The sequence below is a fragment of the Chiloscyllium plagiosum genome, chromosome 13 (genome assembly GCF_004010195.1).
Source record: "Chiloscyllium plagiosum isolate BGI_BamShark_2017 chromosome 13, ASM401019v2, whole genome shotgun sequence".
Classification (NCBI taxonomy): domain Eukaryota; kingdom Metazoa; phylum Chordata; class Chondrichthyes; order Orectolobiformes; family Hemiscylliidae; genus Chiloscyllium; species Chiloscyllium plagiosum.
This window is the reverse complement of record NC_057722.1, coordinates 67748651-67768998: the sequence shown is the minus strand read 5'-3', so window position 1 is coordinate 67768998 and position 20348 is coordinate 67748651. Positions and strand designations below refer to the sequence as shown.

Genomic DNA, 20348 nt, shown 5'->3' with positions numbered 1-20348 from the left:
CTGGTCCCAGACTCTACCACAAGGCGACTTCCCAAATCTATGCTATCAAGTCCTCTAAGAATTTTGTATGTTTCAGTGTGGTCCATCTTGCATCTTAGATTGTTAAATTAATAAATGCTACTCACTTGGCTAGTTTGTGGTTCAGAATAATGCCCAGTATACATGCTTCATCCCCACTACAACTGTTATAGACCTGGGAGCTGTAAACGTAACCTTTCCTTGATCACTGGAAAGCAATGAGAAACCTCATTAATAGAAAGAGCCAAGTCAAGTGCTCTGGAAGAAACAACACCAAGGACATGCCTTTGAGAAGGGCACATATGACATGACACCCTTCCAAAACAAGTACAAAAAGTTAGAAAATTAACCCTGTGTTGCTGAATTATTGGTTTGAATGAGAAATTCAGAAGAAGCGTTTGACAAAAAAGTTCAGGCTATAGTGTTTTCAAGCATGTGGTTTGAAATTCTGTAATCACATTTAAAGTTTTTCTGTGTTGCTTCCATCAAGAGAAAACAGATGAAATTAAGACAGAGTAAGCTGGAGAAACTCAGCAGATCTGGCAGCATCTGTGCAGAGAGAAACCGAGTTAATGTTTCGAGTCCAACGTGATGCCTCTTCAGAATTGGAGTTCTGAACAAGGTCGCTCTGGAGAGTCATAGCAGACTCAAAGATTTATTCCATTTCTCTCCACACAGTGGCTGCCAGACCTGCTGAGTTTCTTTAGGCCTCTCTGTTTGTATTTCAGATTTCCAACATCTACAGTATTTTGCCTTTATTCAAAAGTAAAGTGTGGGTAACATGCAAATGAGCTTGGTGTTAATCTTTCTCTACCCACAGTACTGTCAACAATAAACTTTATCCTTAGCCTATCTTGTCAATGGAAATGGATGACCATTGTGTGCAAAGGTTAATTCTCAGGCTTGCATTGTTTTGGAAAAGGTTTATACCTGAAAACCACGGATCATCACATTTACCCTAAAAGTGAAGGAGGGACTGGGATTTGCATAAATTCAATGACTTTGTTGTTGCAGTGGACTGCAATTACTCTTCGATCAAAGAATTCAATGCATGGAAGATTCCTCAACGCTATGCATCTTTCAGCAAATCAAATGTAGAACCTTTCAACTTGTGTAGATTCTTGGTGCACGCAATAATTTATTGTGTCTGTCTTATTTAAGGCTGCATTTTTAAAAACTCACAACTTTTAAATAAAGTGTTAACTCTATTACCACCATTTATCTTGAATAAAACCATTTTACTCATTATGTATTCTACAATGGACAGGAGTGAACTGTCACCATACGGGATCCACAAATAATATACACTAAAGAGAGAATTTTAAAATGTAGGAAATATGAGAAGCAGGAGGCCATTCAACCCTTCAAACCTGCACCACCATTCAATAGAATCACAGTTGATCTGATTGTGGACTTAATACCACTCCCCTCCCTGTTCCCCATAAGTCTTGAATCCCTTTGAGTTCAAGAATCTCTCTCAGCCTGGAATATATTCAATGTCTCAGACTCTACTCTTCACAAAAGGTTAAGCATTCCAAAGGTCCATAACTCATTGAGAGAAGAAATGTGTCATTATCTCCAACTTAAATGGGGGAGACCCCTGAGACTGAAACTATGCACTCAGTTCTAGATAACTCCCTCAAGGAGGAATGCCCTCTCAGCAGCAACCCCATCAACGCCCCCAGATTAGAAAATAGAACATAGAACGTAACAGCACAGGAACAGGCCCTTCGGTCTACAATATTGTTATTGAGTCATGGAGATGTACAGCGTGGAAACAGACCCTGCAGTCCAACTCATCCATGTTGACCAGATATCCTAAATTAATCTAGTCCCATTTGCCAGCACTTGGCCCATATCCCTCTAAACCCTTCCTATTCATATATGCATCCAGATATATTTTAAATGTTATAATTGTACAGGCTTCCAGCATTCCCTCAGCTCATTCCATACACGCACTACCCTCTGTGTGAAAACGTTGCCCCTCAGGTCTCTTTTAAATTTTTTTTCTCTCACCCAAAACCTATGCCCTCTAGTTCTGGACTCCCCCACTGCAGGAAAAAAGACCTTGTCCATTTATCCTATCCATGCTCCTCATGATTTTATAAACCTCTATAAGGTCACCCCTCAGCCTCTAACACTCCAGGGAAAACAGCCCCAGCCTATTCAGCCTCTCCTGATAGCTCAATCCTCCAATCCTGGCAACATCCTTGTAAACATTTTCTGAACCCATTCAAGTTTCACAACATACTTCTGACAAGAGGGAGACAAAAATTGCACACAACATTCCAACAGTGGCCTCATCAATTCCCGTACAGCAAAACATAACCTCCGACTCCTGTACTCAGTGCTCTGACAAATAAAGGAAAGCACACCAAACGCCTTCTTCACTATCCCAGCTACCTGCAACTCTACTTTCAAGGGGCTATGAACCTGCATTCCAAGGTCTCTTTGTTGAGCAGCATTCCCCAGAACCTTACCATTAAGTGTATAAGTCCTGCTCTGATTTGCCTTCTGAAAATGCAGCACCTCGCCTTTATCTCCATCTGCCACTCTCTGAGGTAACCTTCTTCGCTGTCCACTACACCTCCAAATTTGGTGTCATCTCCAAACTTACTAACTATACCTCCTATGTTCAAATCCAAACCATTTATATAAATGATGAAAAGCAATGCACCCAGCATCGATCCTTGCGGCACTCCACTGGTCACAGGCCTCCAGTCTGAAAAACAACCCTCCACCACAACCCTTTGCCTTCTACCTTGGAGCCAGTTCTGTATCCAAATGGCTAGTTCTCCCTTTACAGGGATATGGGCCAAGTGCTGGCAAATGGGACTAGATTAATTTAGGATATCCGATCGACATGAATGAGTTGGACTGCAGGGTTTGTTTCCGCGCTGTACATCTCCATGACTCAATAACAATATTGTAGACCGAAGGGCCTGTTCCTGTGCTGTTACGTTCTATGTTCTATTTTCTAATCTGGGGGCGGTTATCCCATGAGATATAACCTTGCTAATCAACCTACTATGAGGAATCTTTTCAAATGCTTTACTGAAGTCCATATAGATCACATCCACGACTCTGCCCTCATCAATCCTCTTCGTTATTTCTTCAAAAAACTCTATCAAGTTCACGAGACATGATTTCCCACACACAAAGGCAATCTGACTATTCCTAATCAGTCCTTGCCTTTCTAAATACATGTGAATCCAGTCCTGCAGGATTTCCTCCAACAACTTGTCCACCACTGATGTCAGGCTCACCGATCTGTAGGTCCCTGGCTTATCCTTACATAAGAACATCAGAATGAGGAGCAGGAGTAGGCCATCTGGCCCCTCAAGCCTGCTCCGCCATTCAATAAGATCGTGGCCAATATTTTCATGGACTCAACTCCATTTACCCATGCTCGCATCATGTTCCTTAATTCTTCTGTTTTTTTCAAAAACATGTCTACCTTATCTTTAAAAGTGTTTACTGAAGTACCGACAACCGCTTCCCTGGGCAAGGAATGCTATAGTTTACTTGCAACCTTTCTTAAATAATGGCACCACGTTAGCCAACCTCTAGTCTTCCAGCACCTCATTTGTGACAATCGATGATTCAAATTATTGATGATGCAAATGCTGAACATGATGCCAAATGAAACAATTCCTTTCTTCCTGCCCTCCATATGCCTCCATTCCTTGCTTATTCACATTCAGATTCATAGATGTTTCTGTCAGGTAACCTCTCAGTATGTAAACTCCAATGAGAATTGGACCAACCTGTTCAACATTTCTTCAAAAGATAATCCCTTCATCCCAGCATTCAACCTGGTGAATGTCCTTCAGTACAGATCCACCTCAAATAACGCAACCAAAACTGTATGTCGAACTGTAGGTAAGGTCTCATTAACAAACTGGACAGTTATGGATGGACTTCTTATTTTTAGATTCCATTTCCCCTACAATAAATGCCAGTATTTCACTTTCTCTCCTAATCATTATATAATTCTCTCCATTTAAATTTTACCTTGCCTTTCTTTTCGTCCAACCAAAGTAGATTTTCAGCATTCTTATTTAACCGTTCTGTGTCCCAAAATGCTTCAGAACCAATGAAATATTTTGAGGAAATGAAGTCACATTTGACAGAAAGCATTGCCCTCCCTCCTGAGGGACTGGTGATGTCCTACAAGTGTGGAAGCAGGCCATTCAGCCCTTCAAGTCCACAGCAACCCCTCCAAAGAGCATCCCACTCACACCCAATACACTACCCTCCTCCTGTAACGCTGCATTACCCATAATTAATCTACCTAGCCTGCACAATTGAGCATGGCCACTTAATCTGCACAGCTTTGGACTGTGGGAGGAAATTTGAGTACCCAGAGAAAACCCACGCAGACACGGGGGCAACGTGCAAACTCCACACACAGTTGGCTGGAATTGGACCCAAGGTCCCTGGTGCTATGAGGCAGCAGTGCTAACCACTGAGACACCGTGCCACCACAGTCAGTGAGCTGGTAGTCCCCAAAACCAGCTTAATAAAACCATAAACATAGTAGCAGAAATTCAGCCATTCAGCCCATTGAGTCTGCTCTGCCATTCAATCATGGAGAATAGGTTTTCAACCATATTTTGCTGTTTTCTCCCATAACTTTTGATCCCCTTGGTAATCAAGAAATTATCTGTCTCTATATTAAATACACTCCATGACCTGGCGTCCACAGCTCTCTGTGGCAATGAATCCCACAGATTCACCACTGTCTGGCTTAAGAGGTTTCTCCTTATCTCTGTTCGAAAAGGTATTCCCTTTACTCTAAGGTTGTATCCTGGGGTCCTCATCTTTCCTTCCAAGGGAAACATCTTCCCAACATCCACTCTGTCCAGGCCATTCGGTAATCTAATGTGCTGGGCGCATGGGTTCAAATCGCACTGTAAAATTTAAATTTAGTAAAAATCTGGAATAAAAGTTAGCACAAATGATGACCATGTAACATTGTCAATTGTCATCCAGCGATGGAATACTCCCCACTTGCCTGGGAGAGTGCAGCTCCAATAACACTCAAGAAGCTTAACACCATCCACGGTAAAGCAGCCCACTTGATTGGCACTATATCCACAAACATCCACTGTCTCTATACCGATGCTCAATAATAGCAGTGTGAAACATCTACAAAATGCAGAAATTCAGAAATTCAACAAAGATCCTTAGACAGCACCTTCCAAACCCTTCTATCTAGAAGGATAAAGGCTGCAGCTATCTGGAAACACCACCATCTCCAACCACTCACCATCCTGACTTGGAAATACATCACTGTTCCTTCACTGTCGCTGGGTAAAAATCCTGGAATTCCATCTCTGAGGGCAATGTGGGTCAACCCACAGCTGGTGGACTCCAATGGTTCAAGAAGGCAGCTTGCCATTACCTTCTCAAGGGGCAAGTGGGGATGGGCAATAAATGTTGGCTCAGCCAGCGATGCCCACATCCCACCAAGGGATTTGGACCATACACAATATTAGGCCTGAGAGACAATCCTCTTCCTTTGGCAGTGACACCTGATTAGGACGTGTCCTGCTTGGAAAAGAAGAATCAGAATTAGCTATTGGCAATATGTGTTATTCTTGACAGATTTGCATTCTGAACAAATGGGAAACCCTAAGGGAATTTTTCCCCAACTAGTTGGATGGTTGGTTATCAAATGACACAGTTGTGAAGCTGATTGGCAAAGGAAGAAGAGTTGACAAGATGCCTGTTACGCTGCATGTTGTTCTGGTCTGGAATGTACTATTTTGAGAGTGGAGGAAATACATTTCAAAAGGAGAGTGGACATAACGGACAAAGGTTGTGAATGAAGTGTAGGAGTTTGAGATGATTTGGATAGCTTTTCAAAGCATCAAATCGCCTGAGTGCTGCGAGATTCTATCCTGTGTCCTCAACATATGGCATAGCATGGAGGTGCCAGTGTTGGACTGGGGTGGACCAGGTCAGAAGTCAGACGATTCCAGGTTGCAGGCCAACAGGTTTATTAGAAACCACAGGCTTTCGGAGCGTTACCCCTTCATCAGGTGAAGTGAGAGAGAAGTGCACAGACACACGGCTCCTATACCTACTATGTTACTCCGGTCATTTGGTTTGTCTCCAGCACGAGCTTATTGTTAATTCTTTGTAGTTATCTCTCTGCCTCATTTAGTCGGATTTAATCATCCCTTCACTTGTTATTTAACCGTTGGCACTTTACTCACACCGACTGACACTCTTGATCATCTGCAGAGTGTTATTATTCGGCCTACCAACACTCCACTGACACCATTTGTATGATCTTTTGATCTCTCTGTCCTGGATCTCTCTGCCTATAAATTCAGTGCCTGTGCGCTTCTCTCTCACTTCACCTGATGAAGGAGCAGCACTCCGAAAGCTTGCGATTTCAAATAAACCTGTTGGATTATAACTTGGTGCTGTGTGACTTCTGATCAACATATAGAGTCATAGAGATGTACAGCATGGGAACAGACCCTTCGGTCCAACCCGTCCATGCCGACCAGATATCCCAACCCAATCTAGTCCCACCTGCCAGCTCCCAGCCCATATCCCTCCAAAACCTTCCTATTCATTTACACATCCAGATGCCTTTTCAATGTTACAATTGTACCAGCCTCAACGACAGTCTGGCAGTCCATTCCAGACATTCTGCATGAAAAAGTTGCCCTTTAGGTCTCTTTTATATCTTTCCCCTCTCACCCTAAACCTATGCCCTCTAGTTCTGGACTCCCCAACCCCAGGGAAAAGACTTTGTCTATTTATCCTATCCATGCCCCTCATACTTTTGTAAACCTCTATAAGGTCACCCCTCAGTCTCCGACACTCCAGGGAAAACAGCCCCAGCCTGTTCAGCCTCTCCCTGCAGCTCAAATCCTCCAACCCTGGTAACATCCTTGTAAATCTTTTCTGGCAGACAAACAGAAGCTGAACTTGGAATCCGGGATATTTTCTGTGATAGGTGACATTGGGATGCCAGTTTTGCAGCCTTGAACCCTCGACTGAACTCATGGGTGGAGCAGCCTTGTCACAGGACTGGCTCAAATACAAACTGAACAGCCTACAAAAGACATCTAATTCCCATCCCGAACACAGCCAGGCTGCAGCTGATGAAATTCTAGAGGTGCCAGCTTTAATCCAAATGTAAAGATTAGGAATGTTAACTCTTGCAATGGAGGAACCCTCAAGGTCATGAAAGTTATAAATCCCACCCTATCACAAAATGATAAACAACTTTATTACGGAAAACGATAATGTTATGAGAGGGTATAAAAAAGCAACACTGGAGTCATCTCTAGGATCAGAACAATGAAGATATTTTGTCTCCTCGGGTTGGTTACAGCCGTACTGGCTGATCCTGCTGTCCAGCGATTTGATGGGTAAGAAAGATTTCCTGTGCATCATATTATATTAAAGATCTCAAAGTGTAACACAACCCACTGTCTTTGTTCCATCTCATTACTCATACTCTGTTTTTTGGTCCTCACAAAGGGAGAAAGTATTCCGCCTGAAGCCAACAAATGACCAAGCTCTGTGGTTCGTGAAAGGTCTGGCCGATTTTGCAAAGGTTCGAGGTCCATCCATGAGCTCTAAACATCTTCCAAAACTCTTCTGAAATGAAGTGATTCAAACAGCTCTCTCTCCCTTTCTGTCCAGGTTGACTTCTGGCAACCTGACTCCATTGACCAAGTGACTGTAGGCGTGGACGTGGATTTCCGAGTGGGTGCTCAGGACGTAGTGAAGGTTCAGAAACTGCTGGAGCAAAGTGGACTGGAATATGAGTATGCTATAATGATTGCCCAATGTTTCAGTCAGAATCCAGGTACTCACTTCAAGTCTAACATATGGTTAATTTCCTGAACCTTCTTTCCGTCTAGAGTTTTAATTGAAGACCTTCAGGAAACGATTGAAAAACAACTTGATAATAAGGAACGATCAGCTTCTTTGCACAGTTACGTAAAATACAACGATTTGGATACGGTAAGCCTTAATCTTAACTTCCAATGAGACATTGTCCCCTCAGATCTACAATCATGTTCTTACTTGACTTGCTGAAGTTGAACTGTTGCCGCTGTAGGCACTTAAGACAAGACTTACGCAGTTAGGTTAGAGGGAGGGGAAGTTGATTTGATAGTCACTTGTTTTATTGTCACGTGTACCGGGTACATTAAAAAGTTTTGTTTACAGGCAGTACGAGCAGATTATAGTAAACAAAGATACAAAGGTTAAAATGACTTAGACAGAGGCATACAGGTTACATTGCATGGGGCATGCGCTAGGCGAGATCAGCATTAGCAAGGTCAGCATTATTTGAGGCTGGAGAGTCCATTCATCAGTCTAATAACAGCCAGGAAGAAGCTGTTACTGTGCCTGTGGCATGTGCATTCAAGCTTCTGTATCTACTGCCTGACAGAAGAGGTTGGAGGAGTTCATTGCTTGGGTTTGAAGGGACTTTGATGATGTTGGCAGCCTTCCCACAACAGCGAGCCGTGGAAATGGAGTCCAGGGATGGAATGTTGGCTTCCGTGATGGTCTGGGCTGTGCACACCACCGTCCGTAGTTTCTCACGGTCCTGGGCAGACCAGTTGCCGGACCAGACCATTATACACCCAGGCAGTATTCAAAGTTTGGGAGAAGATTTGTAGCTCGGGTGCTCGTTGTTGTGGTTCTGTTCGCCGAGCTGGGAATTTGTGTTGCAGACGTTTCGTCCCCTGTCTAGGTGACATCCTCAGTGCTTGGGAACCTCCTGTGAAGCACTTCTGTGATGTTTCCTCATGACCAGCTATCCTTAGTAGCCACACACTCAGATGACAAGCAACATGAGTTCGACTAGGACAACATTACTATTATAGGACAAGCGCAGCAGGTCAGGCAGCATCCAGGGAACAGGAGAATCGACGTTTCGGCCATAAGCCCTTTTTCAGGAAGGGCTTATGCCCGAAGACCCAATATACCGGCCACTGCAGCGGACAGCTGGAACTGACAACCGGAAGCGGCAGATACAAATCACTATAAATGGCGGAGGAAACCTCACAGAAGCGCTTCACAGGAGGCTCCCAAGCACTGAGGATGTCACCTAGACAGGGGACGAAACGTATGCAACACAAATTCCCAGCTCGGCGAACAGAATCACAACACCCAGGCAGTATGCTTACTTTGGCGTACCTGTAAAAGTTGGTGAGGGCCCTTATGAACATGCTGAATTTCCTGAGTTGTTGTGCTTGTAGGAACGTGTAGAATAGCAGGACATTTGGGAAGATCAAAAACACTGGAGATTTATTGGAGCTTACAGCGCGTTGGATTACTACAGCATAGAACTGTTGTGTTAAATATCCCTTTGCAATTTGCCAGACTACACTTTCATGACAATATTCACATGTGATATCTATTGGATCAAATTAGAAGGGAATGAGAAAGTGGTTTTTACTTGCAAAACCTGAATTTTATTTATAAGTATTAAATGAGAAAAGAACATATGGAGGAAGGTTTTAAAAATAGAGAGCATCCTTAATTATTCCTTTAAACGGCATCCCTGCACGTTCATTTCACTCGTGGGTTTTGGGAGGTGTGTTGTTTAATGACTGCCAGATACTACCCAAAGGCACTCACAGCAGAGGTAGAGGTCACATAGTTACAAGCAAACCAGCCAGTGCACTAAATGCAACTGTATTTTCCTAAATATCCACACAAAACAGAAATCATGAAATTCTAAAATTCTTTGGGTAGTGTGGATAAGGATAATTCATTTAATATGGCCTGTATGAACCTTGGCCAGACTGTTGTTCATGCCACACATGCAGACTGGTCAGTGAAGGAAGAGCTCATGGTGATGTAAGACAAAGTGATAGATTGGATTCGCAATCGGCTGAGAGGCAGGAAGCAGACGAAGTACAGTGATTAAATTAGGGAGATGTTTCTGTGACCAGACGTCTGTCTCCAATGGGATTCTGCAGAATTTAGTGCTGGGGATCATTGCGGTTTACGTTAGTGATTTGGAGAGCTATGATCAAGAAGTTTGCAGATAACACAAACACTAGCAAGGTGGTAAACAGCACGAAGGTTAGCTGCACACTGCAGGAGGGTATCAAAGAACTGGTCAGGCAGACAGAGCAGTGGAAAACGGAATTAAACCTGGGAAAATGTGAGAGGGGAGGACAAACATGTCAAGGGATCACTCTGTGAATGGTAAGACCCTGAAAGATCACAGACACCTTGATGTGTATAATCCACAGATCCCTAAAGGTCACAGCACATGTAGAGAAGGTGGTGAAGAAAGGCATTGGGAATATTTGCTTTTATTAGCCGAAACATAGAATACAAGAGCAGGGAAGTAATTGCTGGAAGTGTATAAAACACTGGCTAGGCCACAACTGGAATATTGCATTCAGTCCTAGTTGGCGAATTATAGGAAGGATATAATTGTGTGATAGTGCCAGACCTATCCGAGAAATCAAATCCAGAGGAGGAGACATGTGGGTAGGTTCTTTTGTGTATTTTATGGTTTCCTTTTCAGCCAGGAGGATCAGGGCGGATATTGGAAATGAGTTAGTTCCCACTGCTGTATGGAATCTATTCTGCACCAAGTTGCACCCATATGATCACTCCTGTTCTCACTAACCTCAATGTGCTGCCTTTCCCCAGCATCACCAGTTCACCCCTTGTATTGAAGCTCTTTGCAGCTTCATCTCTATAGCCCTCACAATCCCAGAACCTCTTTTCTCAACTCTTTGTTCTTTAAAATCAGTTTGCCGTGCAACATTCTCACCACCTCCACCCTGCCCCCACCTCAAAAAACATGGAGCCCACCTTCCACTGACTCAAACCTATTTCTGAAATTTGCAACCTACGGGTGGAGCCTTTCAGCTCAAATGGGAATGATCTGGAGGCAGAAAGACAACTTAACCAGATAAGGTGGCCACTATCTTCCCATCTTGACCCATATTGGGTTGTGGTTGTGAGGACTTAATATAAGTCAGTGGAAATGAGCGTATTACTCATACCAGGCTTCCATTTTGAGGTGAAAGGACATGAGTCTAACAAGTATGTATGTTTTTTTCCCTCCTCCATCAACTGAACCCTTTAAAGATCAATTAATGGCCGCTTGAGACCCAAATGAAGGGCTTATTTCTGGCTGGGCTACAATAACAGCTGCAGATGGAGTAGGTCACCTCAGTGCAGGCTGACTGCTGCGTGAGGGTCTCCCTTGATCCCTACCAAATCTTGTACGATGAAGGCGATGGACATTGGGTAGCGATCGGCTGCTGAAACCCACAGAAACACCGCCTCCTCACCCCCATCACTATACTCCCAGAAAAGTCTCACCTCATCCCATGCAGCACCGACCCGTCCCCTTGATTGTCAAAACTGCCTGAACGGAGTAAGATCCAGCCACCCCTGTTTGGGAGAATCTGCACAGGAAGGATCATACTTTTAAAATTCATTGATGGGATAGACCAACATTCATTGCCCATCCCTAATTGTCCAAAGGGCAGTTGAGAACTACCCATGTTGCTGTGGGTCTGGAGGCACATGTGAACTAGACCAGGTAAGGATAGTAGCTTCATTCCTTCAAGGGCATTAGTGAACCAAATGGGTTTTTCCTGACAATCAACTCATTGTCATCATTCATAGAACATAGAACTAATGAAAACAGCCCCAAGTGTCTCAGTCTTTCCTCATACGATCTTCATACGATCCTCATTCGACCCCACATTTCAGATTTTTATGAAATTTGAATTCCACCATCTGCCATGGCAGGATTTGAACCCAGGTCCCCCAAACATTACCTTGTTCTCTGGATGAACAGCCCAGCAATATTACCACAAGGACATAATCTCCCCTGCATGGATCTTTGACTGAGCAAGTGCAGGCAATTCCACACCATGCCTTTTCCACTTACTTTCCTCAATTTCCTGGTAAATCTTCCCAGCATTCTCTCCTTTAAGTAAGTGTTTGTTCATTTATTGCTGACTATGTTCCCTGAAGTGCATTGAGAAGCTTCTGTACATGAGAGGTAATATATAAAGTCACTGTTTAAAATACAGGATTCCTTTACCTGACCGGTAGACTTCTGCAAGCGTTAATTACGTACAATCTTAAATCTACACACTGAAATAAAACCAAGAACTGAAGATGCTGGAAATATCTGAAATGAAAAGAGAACCTGCTGGAGAAACTCAACAGGTCTGGCAGCACCTTTGCAGAGAGAAAGCAAAGTCAATGCTTTGGATCCAGTGACACTTAAATTTCTAAAGCTGAAATTATAAAGGAAAAACTTTCAAGAGTTTGTTCAAAATGTCACTCTCTGCTCTTCAAGCAGTGGATTGAACCTTTTACAGAAAAGCTGTTGATACCCCTGAGAAAGTCATATACAGAGGAACCTCAATTATCCGGCATTCGATTATCTGAATATCAGATTATCCGGCAAAATCTCAAGGTCCCAATGCTTGGCTAAACTATGTTATTGGCATTTGATTCTCGGGTATTTGATTAACTGAATGAAATACTCCCCACCTATGACCTTCGGATAATCGAGGTGTCTCTGTACATACATTTTTCCATGAATTCCATTTGCTCTGTCCACCTGACATATCCATCGATACTTTCATGCAGCTCACAGCTATCCTAATACCCCAGAGTGTGTGAGAAGACCTCAGTGTTCGAAGTAGCGTTAGCCATTATAAAGGTGAGGAAACACAGTTTCATATCTCATTCGAAAGATATCCCCTCCACCAGTAGCACTCTCGCAGGACTGCACTGGTGTTCATGACTAGAATACCTGGATTTATTGATTGGCTCTGAAACTCTTAAACTCCCAGCTGCAAGGCAAGAGCACCAACCTTCACCAACCCGGACACATTTCTTTTCATTCATTCATAGAGTACAGACTTCAACAATCCAGCATTTTCTGCCCATTCCTGATTTCCCTTTAAAATGTTCAGTGTGGACTCTCTTCTTGAACAAAACATTTCAGAGGGCAATCAAGGGTCAACCATATTGCTTTGGTCAGGATTCACATGGAGGTCTGATCAGGTAATGTGGCACATCTCCTGTGGTAATTTCATGGCCACCATTTCTGATGCTAGTTTTTTTAAAAATAAAATTCCAGAGGAACTTAATTTTTGAAGAATGTTTGGAGCGTTAGATAGAGGAGATGTCAGGATTGTCTTACCAAACCGTCAGTATCTTCACATTTTACGATTTTTTTTTACCTTGAGTAGATCAATGCTTGGATGACAAGTACCGTATCTAGGCACTCAAACCTAATGTCGCTTACGGAAATTGGAACCAGCTATGAAGGAAGGTCGATCTATGTCATCAAGGTAATTGGAATCACATCAATAGGGATTTTCATAGATGAAAATTTATGCGAGAGGTTAAGGGAGCTCAATCCTGTAGTATCCTCAATTCTACTAATAGGGACATAGAGAACAAGAAGAATAAAGTACTGCTCAACCTACATAAGACACTATGTTAACCTCAGCTGGAATACACTGTGGAGTTCTGGGTACCACACTATAGGAGGGGTGTGAACATATGGGAGAAAGTGCAGCAGAACTTTACAAGAATGTTTCCAGGAATGAGAAATTTCAGTCATGAAGGTAGTTTGGAAAATTTAAAACAGTTTTCCATGGAAAAGGAAAAGCTAAGTGAAGATTTGATTGACGGTTTCAAAATCGAGAGATTAGATTCCCTACTGTGTGGAAACAAGCCCTTCGGCCCAACCAGTCCACGCTGACCCTCTGAAGAGTAACCCACCCAGACCCATTTCCTTCTGACTAGTGCAGCTCACACTATGGGTAATTTAGCATAGCCAATGCACCTGACCTGCACATCTTTGGACTGTGGGAGGAAACTGGAGCACCTGAAGGAAACCCACGCAGACACAGGGAGAATGTGCAAACTCCACACAGATGGTCGCCCAAGGCTGGAATTGAACCTGAGACCATGCTGCTGTGAGGTAACAGTGCTAACCACCGAGCCAGCGTGCCACCCCAGAGAGTGCTCTGTATGGTTCTCATTAATCAAGAAGGAGAAGGCGCAGATGTAGATTAGTTTGCAACAGAAGTAAAGGTAATGTGAGGAAAAACGTACAGGGCCACCACCCCCCCCCGCCATTCGCAGAATCATTTCCGCAGTTTCAATTACCCGCACTTTACCGCATGCTGAACGTATTACAGGGAACCTTCTGGAATCAGGGAGCAGGAAGCTGCTGGGAAGGTAAATTTCCCATTGAAATGAATGGGTTCGCTCCTATCCACGGTTTTGGGTTTCCGCAGTAGATCGTGGAACGTATTCCACACCCCCCACCCTAGGTATGGGTGGTCTACTGTATATGCATTTATGCCTGAGACTGAAACACACTACAGTGGGTTTAGGTTCAGTCGAAGCATTCTAGAGAGCATTACGTGATTATAAAATAGAAATAAATGGCAGAGTTACAGGAAAGGGCAGGAAAATGGCAGTAAATCATGATGCTCAGTTGGAGAGCTAGTACAGACATGATGGGCTGGCTGTTTTCCTTCTACAGCTCAACGATTCCGTGACTTTTATGATTCTATGAATCTGCTCTCATAGATGGAAAAAGATGTAATCAAAACGATTGAAAGTCTTGAAGAAAATTAATCCACTCACGCTACACTTGACCAAGAAAAGGGGAGTTAGGATTCCTGATTGAATTAAACGGTATCTTGAACTACATGCGATTTGAAGAATTTCAGTGGCCAAGTTAGGGAATAGTGAATGTGACTTTGACAGAAGCATTGATTAAGAAAAACAAATAGAGTAACTGGAAGTTGACAAGCTCAGGAAGAGGAAGGTTAAACTGATCTTAACAGGTCGGTTACGTGAATCTAATTGGTAAGGCGAAGGGGATGTGGGTTGGGTAATGGCCGTTTTTCACACATAGCTATTTAGTTAGCTACATTTCTATAGTGTGAAAGTAAATGATTTCTAGTTTTTTATTTTATTGTGTTGCTAAAGATTGGCAAGAAAACAAACCAACCTAAACCTGCAATCTTCATGGACTGCGGTATACATGCTCGGGAGTGGATTTCTCCAGCGTTTTGCCAGTGGTTTGTGAAAGAGGTAAGTGCAAAATATTAGGTGCTCACTTTTTAATTACAGGCTGTTTAGAAAGTGTTACAATTTCCACTCCTATATAGAACATAGAACATAGAACATAGAAGAATACAGCGCAGTACAGGCCCTTCGGCCCTCGATGTTGCGCCGATCCAAGCCCACCTAACCTACACTAGCCCACTATCCTCCATATGCCTATCCAATGCCCGCTTAAATGCCCATAATGAGGGAGAGTCCACCACTGCTACTGGCAGGGCATTCCATGAACTCACGACTCGCTGATTTGTTTTTGATAAATTTGCCATTTCATTATATCTGGAAATGTGTTGCTGGAAAAGCGCAGCCTTCCTGAAGAAGGGCTTATGCCCGAAACGTCGATTCTCCTGTTCCCTGGATGCTGCCTGACCTGCTGCGGCAACACATTTCCAGCTCTGATCTCCAGCATCTGCAGACCTCACTTTCTCCTCAACCATTTCACTATATCATCAAATTAGATTAAAAGGCACAATGTTGTGGATGCAGGTTTGCTTGCTGAGTGGAAGGTTCATTTTCAGACATTTCGTCATCATACTAGGTAGCATAATCAGTGAGCCTCTGGTGAAGCACTGGTGGTATGGCCCACTTTTTATTTATGTGTTTAGGTTTCCTTGGGTTGCTGATGTCATTTTTTTGTGGTGATGTCATTTCCTGTTCTTTTTCTTAGGGGGTAGTAAATGGGATCCAAGTCAATGTGTTTGTTGACAGAGTTCCGGTTGGAATGTTACTCTTCTAGGAATGCTTGCATATGTTTCTATTTGGCTTGTCCTAGGATGTATGTGTTGTCCCTGTCGAAGTGGTGTCTTTCCTCATCTGCATATAAAGATAAGTGAGAGTGGGTCATGTTTTGTTGACTTATATCCCATTTACCACTCCCTGAGAAAAAGAACAGGAAATAACATCACCACAGGAAATGACATCACCAAACCCAAGGAAACCTAAACACATAAATAAAAAGTGGGCCATACCACCAGTGCTTCATCGGAGGCCCACTGATGATGTTACCTAGTACAGTGACGAAACGTTTGAAAACAAACCTTCCAGCTCAGCGAGCAAACTTACATCCAGAACCTCAACCTGAGCTACATATCTTCTCAAACCTCACTAGGCACAATGTTGTTTGATATTGCTGTTAACTAGGCACTCTACCATATCCATACTCAGATTAATATAACATAATCTGTGATCGCTACTTTGTAATGTGGTATATTTATCATAGGCGAGAGTGTAGTGCTGGAAAAGCACAGCAGGTCAGGCAGCATCTGAGGAGCAGGAGGATCGATGTTTCGGACATAAGCCTTTCATCAGGAATGTAGGGAACAGTTTCCTGATGAAGGGCTTATGCCCTTCAATTCTCTGCTCCTCAAATACTGCCTGACCTGCTGTGCTTTTCCAGCACAACGCTCTCGACTCTGAGCTCCAGCATCTGTAGATTTCACTTTCTCCTTATTTATCAAAGGGCTTATTTCAATGCAATATTGGACTGTGATCCTATATAAAAGCGATCATACCTATGCTGCCAACTTCGAAATGTTAAGTGATAAATAACTCCATTCTGAAAAAAATTAAATGGTTATAAACTTTCAACCACACCAGTTGCAAAAGGCTGAACACTTCCGGTTAGATCTTTTTTAATTATGTGTTTAAGTGAATGAGTTCTCAGATTATGCAAGCACAAGTCTAGATGCAGCCTGTTCAAAACTGCCATGCATGGATTTGACAAAAGCTATTTCTGTCACTATCACATAGTTCTACTGACAGACTCATTCATCTTACTATTTATGGATTGCTAAAACTAATCGATCACCATCCACAGGTCTGCTGGAATGAATTGATCATGATGCATAGGTCTGCTAAAATTATCACCATGCATGGATCTGTCAGAACTAATTAATCACTGCGCATTGGTCTGTTAAAATGAATTGATCACCATGCATGGGTCAACTAAAACTAATCGATTACCATGCATGGGTCTGAACGCAATACTGTCAATCCTACCATTAATGGCTCCGAAAGCACAATGTGGAAGAGCATTATCAAATATGCATATATTATTAATTCAAAAGTATGTTTCATCTTAAGCTATGCAACTGTTCATATTTTCCTCGACTATATAGGGATAATTAGTTGCTGCAATGAAATCATAATATATGAGGGGAAAAGTCAAAGGTTCTATTGATGTAAAAACAACTAAGTTTGCAGATTCTGTTTTCCTGAAGTAGAGTTATCGTGAGGGCTGCCTTTTGATAACTGCTCTCTTTGCTCTAGGCTACCAGTACCTATGGATCTGATCCCATCATGACCAAAGTTCTGGATACCATGGACTTCTTTGTTGTGCCCGTCATTAATGTTGATGGTTATGCCTTCACCTGGTCTAATGTAAGCGGTAATATATTCACAGTATCTATGTATATGTGTATGTGTGAGAGAGTGTGTGTAAATTTGTTAAAAATCACACAACACCAGGTTATAGTCCAACAGGTTTAATTGGAAGCACACTAGCTTTCGGAGCGATGCTCCTTCATCAGGTGATTGTGGAGGGCTCGATCGTAACACAGAATTTATAGCAAAAATTTGCAGTGTGATGTAACTGAAATTATACATTGAAGAATTGATTGTCTGTTAAGCCTTTCATCTGTTAGAATACAGTGATAGTTTCACTTCTTTCATGTGTAAATCACAAAACCCTTTTTTTTTAAAGTTGCATTCTCGGGTTAGCTGTTAACAATGGTGATAGCTAGACAATATGTTGAAGGTGTTAGCCCCGTGTTCTCTGTTCTATGACCTGATGTTCAGATTGATTCTAATCTAAAAAGTGAGATCACAGAGTTTTACATAAATTCATGCAGTTTTTGAGCTCCAAGTTCTACATGAATGTATGCAGTTTTTGAGCAAAGGGCAATGTAACTCTGCAAGTACAAAAAAATTCACCACACAAAATATATGTGTGCATGTGGGTCTTTGTCTGTCTGTGTGTGTGTCTGTCTGGGGTGGGGGTTATGAGTGTGAGAAAGTGTGTGTGTGTGCGTGTTTACTGAGTGCAGAGTGTCTTAAGTCTGTGAGGGAGTGTGTGTGTCTATAAGGGTGTGTGTGAGTGTCTGTGTGCATGTCTGTGTGTACCTGTGTCCGTGTATATGTGAGAGTGTGTGTGTGTAGGAATATCTGTGTGTGTGTGTGTAGTGCAATGGTGATCACCTGTAATGTGACATGAACCCAAGGTCCCGGTTGAAGCCCTCCCTATGGGTACAGAACTTAGCTATCAACCTCTGCTTGGCCACTTTCCTCTGCTGCCTGTCCCGAAGTCCACCTTGAAGGATGGTCACCCGTAGCTACGACAACGGATGAATGGGCAACGCACAACAATCAACAGACAGGAGGGTTCCCTCCCAGTTGGGGAACACTTCAGTGGTCCAGAACAATCAGCCTCGGACCTTCGGGTGACCATCCTCCAAGGTGGATGTGATTTACACATGAAAGAAGTGAAACTATCACTGTATTCTAACAGATGAAAGGCTTAACAGACAATCAATTCTTCAATGTATAATTTCAGTTACATCACGGCGGCACAGTGGGCGGCACGGTGGCACAGTGGTTAGCACTGCTGCCTCACAGCGCCTGAGACCCGGGTTCAATTCCCGCCTCAGGCGACTGACTGTGTGGAGTTTGCACATTCTCCCCGTGTCTGCGTGGGTTTCCTCCGGGTGCTCCGGTTTCCTCCCACAGTCCAAAAGATGTGCAGGGCCAGGTGAATTGGCCATGCTAAATTGCCCATAGTGTTAGGTAAGGGGTAAATGTAGGGGTATGGGTGGGTTGCACTTCTGATTTTTAACTTTGTCCACCCCAGTCCAACACCGGCATCTCCGCATCATGTAAATTTGTTATGAGAGATTATTTAACAATGAGAGGTTGTTAAATTTGGCTGGAGCTGCATTACTTACTATGCCCACTGTGATGTACTGATAAAGAGTACAAAGTTATGAAGCAGATCAGTCATAGAATTGTACAGCATGGAAACAGACCCTTCGGTCCAACTTGTTCATGCCGGCCAGATACCCTAAATTAATCTACTCCCACTTGCCTGCACGTGGCCCATATCCCTCTAAACCCTTCCCATTCATATATCCACCCAGATGCCTTTTAAATGTCGTAATTGAGCCAGCCTCCACCATTTTTGTACCAGCCTCCACCACTTTGTACCAGCCTCCACCATTTTTGTACCAGCCTCCACCACTTTCCCTCCAGTGTATTGATTGTAGAAACGTACAAAGCAGAAGCAAGAGTAAGCCATTTGGCCCTTCAAGCCTGCTCCCCCATTCAATATAATCATGGCGGATCACTACAGCAAGACCTAGCATCACTAGGATCCAATCACAGATGAATTTGCTGATTATTTTCGTGAAGAACCTCGAAATTTAAGGATTGCATAAATCAAATTCTACTCAATTCATGGGAATAAAGGTTTTATCAGTGTTGTGGCCATTCATAATTACTTATATTGTTTTGTAATGACTGAACAATTCAATGCACATTTCTTCTGATTCCAGGGTTTTCCAGAATTCATACTAAACTTTGGGGAGATTTGTTATATAATTCCATTAACTTTTCCCCTAAAACACCAATCATTTCCCTTGTTTTGATTGATTCCCTGAGCACACAAGCCAAGGGAAGACGTGGGGAGGAGCGAAAGAATTTTGAAATTCGAAATGCTTTAACAGGTTTAGTTTGAAATCTCAGGGTAGATCCTGACCTATGATCTCTCATGCATTCTCATTTCCCCAAGAGCAAAGGTTAGGAAGAAGGGCAGAGATCAGTTGCCCCAAGTGCCTAAACTTGTATATTCGCCTGGGATTTCTGTAACTGTCATCTAGTTTCAGACAGCGGGGAGTTCTGGCCCCACTCTCAAAGGTCATGCACACACACACTAACAAACATACACATGCACGCACATATATTAACAAACACACTCACACATCGACACATACACATTAACAAAAACACACACAGACGCACACATACATTAACAAATACACATACACAGGCACACACACATTAACAAACACACAAACATACATTAACAAACACACACATTAATAAACACACACACAGACACACACATTAACAACACACAGACACATACATCAACACACACACGCACATCAACAGAGACACACGCAGACACACACATATATCGACAC

The 20348-nt window shown here is 42.9% G+C and overlaps 1 protein-coding gene across 1 annotated transcript in view; it reads left to right on the top strand.

Annotated features, from left to right (window-relative positions):
- Nucleotides 1-7340: 7340 nt before the first annotated feature.
- Nucleotides 7341-20348, top strand: part of cpb1 (carboxypeptidase B1 (tissue)) — a 20935-nt gene continuing 7927 nt past the window's right edge. Inside the window, exons 1-7 of the mRNA XM_043702692.1 lie at nucleotides 7341-7415; nucleotides 7528-7603; nucleotides 7693-7817; nucleotides 7914-8016; nucleotides 13257-13358; nucleotides 15019-15123; nucleotides 17422-17532. Coding sequence (XP_043558627.1) covers nucleotides 7345-7415; nucleotides 7528-7603; nucleotides 7693-7817; nucleotides 7914-8016; nucleotides 13257-13358; nucleotides 15019-15123; nucleotides 17422-17532 — 693 coding nt within the window. The 5' untranslated portion in view covers nucleotides 7341-7344. The remainder of the gene's footprint in view (nucleotides 7416-7527; nucleotides 7604-7692; nucleotides 7818-7913; nucleotides 8017-13256; nucleotides 13359-15018; nucleotides 15124-17421; nucleotides 17533-20348) is intronic.